Here is a 10,894-nt window from a genome sequence, read left to right as displayed (position 1 = left end):
TCAGTTTGTGTACACAAAGGCCAAGTTGAGTCACTACACATTTTATAATACAAGGATTTTTTTTTTTTTTTTTAAATACAAGTTTTATATAATCCTCAGGGCTCCCTAGCACAAGGAAAAGCATGACTCATGTCTTGCCAGCACACGATGAATATGAAGAATACAGGCACGCGAGATAACTGGCAGCAGAAGGTAACTGGCAATCGTACCCAGAGTACACTCAGATAATGGGTCTTGGTCAAAGTCATGACCTGCATTTGATTTGAAAGACATTGCAATCAGAGGGAAAATCTTATTGGAATAGAATGAAGGAAAACCAGAGTCAAACCACAGTTCCACAAATTTAATTGATCACAGCAAAAGTAATAAAAAAAAAAGAGAATTGAACATTTATGGAACGGACAAGGTAAGGGGTTAAGAAAATGCCTAGAAAGTAGGCAAACATATTTACAAAGACTCATGAATGAATAAAGTGGCATAAAATCAAGCCATTATAAAATGGCATTCCCTAAAACCATCGTTTCTCCGTAAAACATGCAGATACATGACAGTGTATTAAGCTGACAAAGTTATTCCTGCCTTCTTTAAGCTTGATTTAAAAACACTTAATTTTTTTTGTTGAATGGCCATCTCCAGCAAGTACCATTTCAAAATGCTAGGTTCATCACCACTGAAACGCTGTGGCAGCTAGACCAAGGGGTAGCTGGCAGCCGTTGCGATTCCACATTGGTTCTTCTTGTCTTTAGCCATGAGGATGTAGCCCTTGTCTCCCCACTTCTCGCTCCAGCTGCAAGGTTGTACACAGCATTAGATTTAAAACAAACATCCAAGGCTAAATTCTTGTCAAAATATGAGAGCCAATACATTCGGGTTCAAAAAAAATAATGTACATCACTCCACATGCACTCTTGCCCTACACCGGTAGTAAGTCATAAGAAGGCTCACCTGTTCTTGACGATCCAGTACTTCTTGCCATCAACGTCCTCGCCCTCGAAGCCATAGCCGACCACCAACACACCGTGGTCCAGATCTTCACTGCTGCACGCCTTCTCGTTGTAGATACCTTAAGAACGCCACGTTATGAAAAAATATTAAGATTTGTTTGACCAAGGCAAAAAAGTAAATGCACATTAAAGAGGCAGTGCCAAACCTTCCGTCGCAGTGTCACAAGCAAAGCAGCTCACCTGATTCGTAGAACTGGAAAGACTCGTGGCTGGCGTCGATGGCGATGGACACAGGTCCCACGGAGGCCACGGCCTTCATCAGGGCGCGCTCCTTGCCGCTCGGAATGTCCACAAAGCCAGTGTCGTTTGCCGAGTTGAATTTGGGGTCGTAGTGGCAAGGCTGGTCATCCTGGACAACAGGGGAGGAAGCCGGCAGTGAAACAGTTAGCAAGAGATACTGAGAAAAAAAAAACATCTGCCATTACATGAAGACATATGTAAAGACCCAACGTCTTTTATCAAAGTTTATCATTACACACATCTATATAATCATTTCCCACTTCTACCAAACAGATCATGCGATACGTACAGTTCCGAGGTAAGGGTAGGAATCCTCAGAGTCCAGGCCGCCGTTGTCCTCCACGTACTGGAAGCCCTGGTCCATGAGACCTCCGTTGCAGCCCTCGTTTCCCTCTGCCTGGGAGCATTCAACAAGGTTCTGCTCGCTGAGGGACACCAGTTTGCCGGTTTTCCTGAACTGCTGGCCCTCAAGAGCCCCGGTGGTACTGAAGGCCCAGCAGGAGCCGCAACTGCCCTGGAAGGGGGGCACAGGGAGAAAGGTTGGGTTAAAATACTGAAAAAGGTCTGAACTGCAGACATTCGTAGTGGTACATGAACCTTCAGACATTTGAAACAAAACTGGAAGTGTAATCAGCAAGATACGGATAACACTGGGTTTATTACCTTTTACGATTTTATGGCCATGATCTATAATTTTACTGCAATCGTTGGACTAAACTAAATACAAAAGGAAGGCCTGGTCTGTTTCCGGACCGCTAGCTTTACGACCTTTCAAAGTAGGTCAAAATATTGTTGCCACTCCTGTTCACGGGTGATAGCTCAAGTTTCAGCTCAAGGCCCCAGGCCTAATGTACTGTACAGGGGAGGAGCCATAACTGACATGGGGGTGTGGGGGGGGGTGTTAGCAAACAGTGTGTGGTAAACAGATAAAAAGAAAACTACCAAATATGAACCTTATCAGTCTGCGCTTTTAACACGGGTCCACTAAAAATAAAACTTGTGTCCAAAAGGAGCAATGCTTCCCGTTTTAACCCGAAGACGACATCTTACTTGAATGTCCCCTCATATCAGCCATTAAGATTCAAACATTTTAGGAATTCCAATAAAAAAAAAGAAGCTGCCAGCAACTTCAACACAGTCAGACCCCTTTCCTCTTCTTCAAAAGGAAAAGGATTTGTCCTTTGTGACAAGCTTAGCAAGTGCGTGTCTGCACTTCAGACTGGATCCATTTTGCAACCAAATAGATAACAAAAACTGTTCTGCCTCACTTTGGTCACATGGCTGGACTCCAATGTTCAAATACCATCCCCTGTCTGGGAATTCAGAAATACAAATGCCATAACCAAGTTTATTGGTGTTTTCATTGCTGCTTCTCTACGGGTTGAGAAACTATTAACCATACCCTACTGTGACTTAAAAACCGAGGTACGTACCGAACCGCGACTTTTGTGTACCGTTACACTCCTACTACACAGTGATAAACATGGACTCCAGATACACTATGCTCTTCCCATATATATCCAATGGACAGGATAGCATCAAGTAGGGGATGAAAAGTAGCAGGGAGCCGTTGCACGGGGGATGCACGAGGGACATACCTGATCTTTAACGGGGGTCACGTAGCCCTTCTCTCTCCAGTCCACGGCGGGGGGAGGAGCCAGGAAGTTGGGCTCCATGAACATGGATCCCTTGGTCTTCCTCTGCTGCCTGGGCTTGTAGCCGTTCATCACCTGCCTGAACTCCTCGTGAGTCTGGAGAAACAGGACAGAGCAGCACAACAGTGACACCACCGTCAGGACATCGCGGCCATTTGTGGAATATGCTTCCGTCTAGAACCCTCTCGATTGTTTGGTTCTTGTTGGAAACGTATACAACAAAACACTTTGGGACAGAGTGCAATACTCTTCTGGGCTTGTTTTTTTTGTATTAAAATGAATGTTTTGATGACATGGCCAATCGGCAACTTTCGCTAACATTCTTTAGCTGGGTGTGGTTGTTTATCGGGGCAGGTAGCAGACGGGTGTTGAACAGAAACCTGAGAAACACTGTCCCACTTCCTTGTGTGTGCGCAGGTTCTTACCATATCTCCAAAGTGATTCATCCCCAGTCTGTATGAGTGCTTGCCAATGGAGTGCTCCAGGTTGTGAATTTCAATTTTCTTCAAGTTCTTCTCCCACACCATCCTCCTCCAACCCTCTTCCTTCTATAATATAGAAACAGGTCAACAAGTCAATAATTTTTTACACCATTCGTTTTTTAAATAGATGCATTTTAATTCCGTACATTGAGATTCTTCATAACACCTATTCAAAGACTCACCACATGAAACTCCTTGTTGTGCCACCCCTTCCATAGGTTCCAGTGCTCGTCCAACTGCGAGTCTAATGTGGGAGCAGACAGGACTGCACTGAGGCACAGCGTAACTACCGCTAGAGGCAGCATCATCATGGCGTCTAGTGGGAAACGAAAGGGGAGAAAAACAAGTTAGGTTAAATATAATCAAATTAGCATATACAAATCAGGAACGATGGTCATGGTTACACAAATCCATCGACTGAACGCTGAAAGACATCCACGATCAACAAGCTAGTCCAGATCCATAGCTCCCAGATTGCAGATACAACATTCCCTCTTTACAAAACAAGGACATGGGCCTGCAAGATCGACTTGTTTACCGAGTAGAGCTGAAATAGCCACGGCTATGGAGAGAAGACGCAATGTGCTCGATTCTCGTCTGAGGAGAAAACGGATTACAGAAACGAAATCTTGAAGTCCCAAAAAAAAACACAGCGCTTTGTGTGAGCCGAGTCACGGGATCCGGGCGGTGGCGCAGCCTTTAAGACCAGAGGACAACAAAACCAGGACCCGACCGCAGCCAGTGCACGGAAAAGTACATTTGTTATTGATTTGAGCTGTTCGGACGATGGACACGGTGTTGTTTATATTTGAAACGGGTACCCATGAAAGATCTGCTTGATTTATCAAACGAATTCTGGATGGAAAAAAACAAAAACAAAAAAACAGGAGGGCTACAAGGATTCACCGAGACACCGTAGTAAAATGATAATCTGCAAGCAATACACTACTAAAGCAATGTGGAATTTGACACGTCTGGATCGAAATGGCAATCAGAAGTCCCGTGTTCAGTCGGGCCTTTTAGGATCCAAAAAAAACAACTCCCCAAACACGGAATTTTTCCATTATACTTTGTACGAATTTCTTATGAAAATAAAATATTGCAATGTAAATGAGAAGCTTTAAAAACCTTCGGTTATCCTGACAGCGTAAACTTACTGTAGTCTTAGATGTTGTTAGAGAAGACAGCTTGGAGTACAAAGGTGCACAAAGTTTATAAATGCAGGAGCGACGCTGGAGCAGCTCATACGGTGTCTTCTGATTGGTCCTGTGAGGTGTTTTTTCCATTGAAACTCCGCCCATACATATGACGTCATCATCATGTGATCCCGTGACAGCACGTGACGGTCTTGGATGCTTGGCTACTTCCTAAAAAAATGCCATGTCATACAAAAGGATGAACAGTGTTTGATTTTTTTCTCTCCCAAACACCCACACCCACACACCCACACACCCACACACCCACACACACACACACACACACACACACACACACACACACACACACACACACACACACACATACACCTTCCTAGAACATTCAATGATTAGATAGTAAATAGTAGATAATAATAGTAGATAATTTCCTCATGACAGGATTTCAAGGACTAGCTTCATTAAGATTGGGCAAATACATATTTTTCGTGTTTCTTAGAAAAAGTAAGAAAACAAAAGACACTAGATACTGCTATTAAAGTAGGCGTCGTTAGTTTTGGTTATGTTTCCTCAAATATTTTAGTGCAGGAACCAGTGTCATCCTTGAGAGGTCATTAAAGCAGCAGGTGTAGAACTCCTTTCGCATTCACGAACCAACCGGCTAGTTAAACGTTACTAGTTTTGTATTAATATTAAGGGGAATTAATGTTCTGTGGTATTGTTGAGCCCAGACTAAGGCCTTCTTCTGAAAAAAAAAAAGTGGGCTAAATTAGGAAACAGTCAGCAGTAACAGCATGTCAAGGGGCAGTGATTTTGTTCCGCCCACGACAGAACAGGGGTTTTCGGTGTTGATCCAGTCCTAATACTACAGTCTCTGGTTCTTACAGAGGGACTTCACACACCGGGGCTGGGGGGGGGGATATTGCGGCCCAGGACTCAACGGCGAGGCAGGAGGCAAATTACGTCAAATATAGACATTTAACCCGTTACATCATCCGACTCAGCAACATGTCATTTACATAAGTGCACTATCAGTGCAGCCATTACTGCAACTATCTCCTTTTCACATGAGGAAAGAATGACTGCAAGTCACTTCCCCCTGCCATTGACCAACTGCATTAAGGGTCCATGACAGGAAGTTCCCCTAGGCCTAGGACATCCTGTGAAACGGGTATGTTGTCGCAGGTGGTCAATTGCTGAGTATGCCAGTCATTTGCTTTCTGCCAATAGTTTCTATTAGGCGTACAAATAAGAACATTTTATGTTGTGGGATGATGTCGGACCACCTTGGTGGTACCGTTTTTTCATCACATTTTTATGTTTAATATTCTTAGTGTTGAAGTCGTTAAATGCTAACGTTGACTATGTTTTTCTACCACTCACATTTAACAGCAAATTTTTTTTTTCACACAACTACGAAAGTGCAGCTACTTGGAAATTATTCTTATGAAATAACTTACAAGAAAGCATTCTAAAAAACAAAGTTGCATAAAATATACAGTTGCTTTGTGGCAAATTATTTAACATGAAGAGCTGTAATTGAGGCAATAAAACCAATGCAAATCGGGTAAAGAATTTATTATAAAAATGTGCAACACTGTTAAGTGTCAGAAGTACTATGAATGTTGCAGTTGAAAACATGCTGAATAAATGTAACAAAAGACTATGATTCAATCTACTGGAGGCTTACAGGATATAGCCAAGGCTATCTCTTGTCTCTTTCTCGAAACTCTGGCTCATCGGTCTATGTACCTCAAAGACTCAGGTAAATAAGTCGGCCTACAATTCCCATTTTTCTTTTCTTCTCTCGCTCCGACTTTGAGGGAGAGAAATGTAGAGAAGACACACCACGCATCAGTATCATTCAGACACAACCTTTACAAAGTTTTTTTTGAAGCAGGAAAAAGGAAAACCTTTCTCCTTTCAGATTGAGAAACAAGGCTTGTATAGGCACACAACAGTTGGCAACACTATGACAGATACAACCCAGCCTCAGGTAAATGATAGGTTTCCATGTCTAAACCTAACGGGACATTTCCGTTCAACAGATCGTACGTGTATATACTAGTTCAGAGTGGAATTGAGTGAAGATTTCATTTTAATGCAATATTTTTTACTCACAACAAAAACACTTGCAGTACATTCATGTTGCCTCTTTACAAACAACCGATTTGGACAGACCGCTTGGAATATTATATATACTGTATACATATATAGATATATATATATATATACAAAAAATAAAAAAGTGGGCATGAGAAACAGAAGCAACACATAGGTCTTAGGTATTTACAATGTACCAATAAGTACACTGGATATATTGGAAATCGTCAGGGAGCCCCAACAGTAGCATGTGAAGCATCAGATTTACGTTCTTGGGCAAAGAGGGGGAATACTGTGGATGCTGGCAAGGAAGGCACACACAAAACAAGTGCCATTATGTCCAAAACCTCCATGTTAAATCTCAAAAACCTATACACCTCCTGTTTCTGTACCACGTGTGCAACACTATTTTCGACATGTAACAAAAAGGATTTCCTTAGACATGGGGTAGAAAAAAGTTGAAAATTGGAGTCAAAGTCCAATTGTCAGTGCGGGTCAGAAAGAGTTAGATTTTACTTCCAGGGTATGTAAAATGGTGGCGCTTTTGGGCTGTACCAAATACATTATTCTCTATTATTGGAAAAGTCAGACCACACCGAAACCCAAAGGGGGAAGTTAAAGCCAGGCCTTATGTATACATGGGAACAACACAACTTATTCCCTAGAAGCTGTGTTCTAGTACATTTGACCCTCTATAGTTCTTACCAATCAAGACAAGGAAAATATACACATGCACAGGTCCACTCAACAGGTGGTTTTGGCTGTAAAGGGTTCACCTCCTCATTAATAAAATTCAACACCATTCATGTACATTTCATCAAGGTACAGGGTGATGCAAGTTTGGTGCATTGTAATCCCTTTATGCGCGCTTAAACTATCAAGTATGTGTGCACCGCTCTACCCTGTTTGCCGCCGTTAAAGTTGCCTTTTGATACTCTTTTCAAATGTTTCTTTCCGTTTAACAGCATCTAAACAACATTGCGCACTGCTTTGTTAATCTCACTAGGAACCAGGTTTGAGGGAATGTATTGATTTGTATTCTTTAAAAGTTTGAACAAGGCACAGCTCCTCTGATGTTTAAAGAGTACAACTATTTCCTTTCAACAGAGATATTGTGCTTATCTTTGGGTAGGGCGAGGGGGGAGGGGGGCAAAAGGGCTAAAAGCCAATCAAGCCAAAAAAACAACAACAAAAAAAAATAGATACATAACATTCGGCATCGATCTGAATCTCCATCGTCGTCCAGACCGTTTGGAACAGGGGTGGGAATGAGTCGGCAGAAATGGACCAAGTACAGCAGCAATTAATATCACCTACACTGTAGGACAACCGCGACTAAATAACTCAGTGAACCAAAAGGCTGATATCACGTGTACACACTAGACCGATTGCAACAAAGAGAGTCTTAAGTCTTGAGGGAGTGTGCTTATTGTAAAACACAAAACAAAAAAAAAACAAAAGCAGCACAACAGATTAAGAAGTTAAGCAGCTGAGCAAATGATTCCTTCTGGGAACACTCGAGTGATTCTAGACACATTCATATTGGGAAAACAGGGGTCATTACATCACATGGGAGGCATCGACACGACATCCACTCTACCGGCCGCCTGCACGACCCGCAGCGATGGAGGAGGGAGATGCAGGTAGTCTCTGGGTAAAGACTGCACTTAGTGTTCATCAAGACGGATCTCTAAACTCCAGCCGGGGGACCGGGAAAACCGAAATACTTTATCTGGGGGGGGGGGGGGGGGGGTGTCAGTACATAGCTCCTCTCGGTACGGTCGCCGCTCTGAATCCACGCGGTCTCGAGCCAGGGTCCGTCTCGGCTGGCCTCAGCGGGATACGACGGAGCTGATGGAGTTGTAGGACGCGCCCCCGTTGCAGGAGGCCACGTAGCCCCCGGGCGCCGCGCCCCCGGCCTCCGCGTTGACCCGGAAGATGGGCGAGCTCCGGAGCAGGAAGTCGGCCGCGTCCCGCCGGCCCAGCTCCCTCAGCTTGGCCATCAGGACGCCCACCGTGCTGTCGGGGTGCCCGCTCCACTCCTGCAGCAGCGCCGCCGTCGGGCTGGGCGCCGGCGGCCCCCGCTCGGGGTCGCACCCCGACTCCGGCGCCGGCTCCCCCTCCTCCTCCTCCTGCTCCGGGGGGGGGCTGCCGTTGGGGCCGCTGTGCTTGGCCACCAGCTCCGTGAGGCCCAGGTTCATGGCCAGCAGGCACCAGTCCTTCCCCAGCGCGTCGGGGGGGTCCAGCATGCGGCACAGCTTCCGGCGCGCCAGCAGGCACACGTTGGAGACGTGGATGTCGGCGCCCAGGCTGCCCCGCTGGTACACCTCGGCGCAGCCGAACGCCAGCACGCTGCTGAAGCCCTCGCGGTAGCCGCCCATGGTGTTGGTGAGCGAGGACTCGCGCTGCAGCTGAGCGCGCAGGAAGTCTTTGGGCTGGTAGATCATGACGGGGCCCTGGTGCTGCCGCAGCTGCTGGGGGCTCAGGTAGTACTTGGCCGTCAGCATGCCCGGCAGCGTGGAGGCCAGCAGGTTCTCGGCGATGCTGCACACGGCGTCCAGCAGGGCGTAGCACTTGGCCCGCTCCGTGTCGTGGCCCCGCACCTGGATCTCCACGCCCTGGCCGTGGTTGACCAGCAGCACCATGGCCTCGGCGCTGGGCTGGCTGACCTTGGCGCCGTTGGTCCACAGGCGGATGTCCCGGTCCATCTCCTCGCCGCCGCCGCCGCCGCCCTCCTCCTCCCCCTCCTCGGGCTTCTGCTGGTGGCTCCAGCGGCACAGGTTGACCTGCAGCTTGTGGAACAGGCCGCAGGGGAAGGCCGTGAGGTGCTCGGCGGGGACCAGCCGCACGCCGCCGTAGATCAGCCCCTCCTCATCGTCGTCCTCCTCCTCGGTCCAGGAGCGGTGCAGGCCGTTGGTCTTGATGAGCGCCGGCACGTCCACCATGGAGGGGTTGGTGAGGTCGCGGGCGCACACGTCCATGGCGTCCAGGATCTGCAGCAGCTCGTCCACGTCGCTGTCGGGCGCCAGCGCCTGCACCTCCTCCAGCCTGTAGCGCCCCCTGTAGTGGTGGATGGCCTTGGGCGTCTCCACCGACAGCAGCCGGGCGAGCACGTTGCTGCAGAGCCAGCGGGGCTCCAGCAGCACCACGTCCTGCACCGTCTCGCTCTGCATGATGTTGATCTGCCCACAGCGGGGGGGGGGGGGGGGGGGGGAGAGAGGAGAGGGAGAGGGAGAGGAGAGGGAGAGAGATGCTTAATTTAATGAATCACATTGAGTAGGAGTGCAGGAAGAGGAGAGGAGGGAAGTACGGTAAATGAGAGAGCAGGTCGTTAAAATGTGGTCGTTAAAACATATGGTGAAGAGCCACACGGAGAACAAATTATTAATGTTTACCACCCACACACATGCAAATGTTTAATGCTACTAGTGTTAGATGGTTGGGTAAAGCAAGAAAGAGACACAAAATCCACAAGCTCATTGTGGTGAAGCGTGACTCATCACCCAAATACTTTCGCCAGCGCTTTGTTTAACTGTTAGGCCCTCCTCAGACAAAATGTTCCCTTTTTAGTTCCTGGTTCCTGATGTATGATTGTTAGCAGATGGACCTCGAGGCAGTAGCACTCATAATCAAACAGTGCCCTTAAGTGGTAGAACGCAGTGGTAGCATGGGACAATCATTTTAGACCCCATTATTTTAAAAGTTGACATATGATACCACCAGGTGCGAGTGTGATTAGCCGCTACAAGCCGCTTTCATAATCTCCCTCCTAACATAATAATAATAACAATAATAATCATCGTATATAGCGCTTTTCAAGTCCCCAAAGCGCTTTACATTAACGGGGGGGACCTCACTCACCACCACCAATGCGTAGCACCAACTTGGGTGATGCACGGCAGCCAATCTGCGCCAGAACGCTCACCACACACCAGCTTGAGGTGGAGAGTGAGGGAATTAATGAATCGGCCAATTATACAGTGGGATGATTAGGGGGGCAGATTGAATGAGCCTGGTTGGGCCAGGACACCGGGGAAACCCCTACTCTTTGCAATAAGTGCCCTGGGGTCTTTCACGACCTCAGTGAGTCAGGACCTCGGTTTCACGTCTCCTCCGAAGGACGGCGCCTTCCGCAGCACAGTGTCCCCGTCACTGCACTGGGGCGATCGGGAGTGATGTTTTGACCAGAGGGAAGTGGGCCACCTACTGGCCAACACCCCACACCACTTCCAGCAGCAACTCAGTGTTCCCAGTTG

The 10,894-nt window shown here is 47.1% G+C and overlaps 2 protein-coding genes across 3 annotated transcripts in view; both read right to left on the bottom strand.

Annotated features, from left to right (window-relative positions):
- Positions 1 to 168: 168 nt before the first annotated feature.
- On the bottom strand, positions 169 to 4,648 carry LOC130383875 (procathepsin L-like). Of its 2 annotated transcripts, none has more exons than XM_056591753.1 (8): positions 3,920 to 4,457; positions 3,564 to 3,697; positions 3,325 to 3,447; positions 2,843 to 2,995; positions 1,534 to 1,758; positions 1,185 to 1,353; positions 946 to 1,063; positions 169 to 787 (listed from the first exon to the last, which is right to left on the bottom strand). In XM_056591753.1, the coding sequence occupies exons 2-8, from the start codon at positions 3,690 to 3,692 to the stop codon at positions 688 to 690; spliced, it is 1,017 nt and encodes a 338-aa protein (XP_056447728.1). In that variant the 5' UTR covers positions 3,693 to 3,697; positions 3,920 to 4,457; the 3' UTR covers positions 169 to 687. The 2 variants fall into 2 exon arrangements, with proteins under 2 accessions (XP_056447728.1, XP_056447727.1); XM_056591752.1 differs by lacking the exon at positions 3,920 to 4,457 and adding an exon at positions 4,539 to 4,648 and having other exon boundaries at positions 198 to 787.
- Positions 4,649 to 6,041: 1,393 nt separating this feature from the next.
- LOC130383902 (death-associated protein kinase 1-like) overlaps positions 6,042 to 10,894 on the bottom strand; it is a 53,213-nt gene continuing 48,360 nt past the window's right edge. Inside the window, exon 26 of the mRNA XM_056591797.1 lies at positions 6,042 to 9,820. Within this exon, the coding sequence (XP_056447772.1) occupies positions 8,471 to 9,820 (1,350 nt within the window). The 3' untranslated portion in view covers positions 6,042 to 8,470. The remainder of the gene's footprint in view (positions 9,821 to 10,894) is intronic.

The sequence above is a fragment of the Gadus chalcogrammus genome, chromosome 6 (assembly GCF_026213295.1).
Source record: "Gadus chalcogrammus isolate NIFS_2021 chromosome 6, NIFS_Gcha_1.0, whole genome shotgun sequence".
In the NCBI taxonomy this organism is placed as follows: domain Eukaryota; kingdom Metazoa; phylum Chordata; class Actinopteri; order Gadiformes; family Gadidae; genus Gadus; species Gadus chalcogrammus.
This window is presented reverse-complemented; position numbering and strand designations above follow the sequence as displayed.

Bases quoted from the DNA above. Each gene is read 5' to 3' on its own strand.
- LOC130383875 (XM_056591752.1), bottom strand. From the start codon at position 3,692: ATGATGATGCTGCCTCTAGCGGTAGTTACGCTGTGCCTCAGTGCAGTC. The intron at 1,759-2,842 runs GTATGTCCCTCG...CCCCCCTTCCAG, and splicing joins TGACCCCCGTTAAAGATCAG to GGCAGTTGCGGCTCCTGCTG. The intron at 1,354-1,533 runs GTACGTATCGCA...CCTGTTGTCCAG, and splicing joins CCTACCCTTACCTCGGAACT to GATGACCAGCCTTGCCACTA.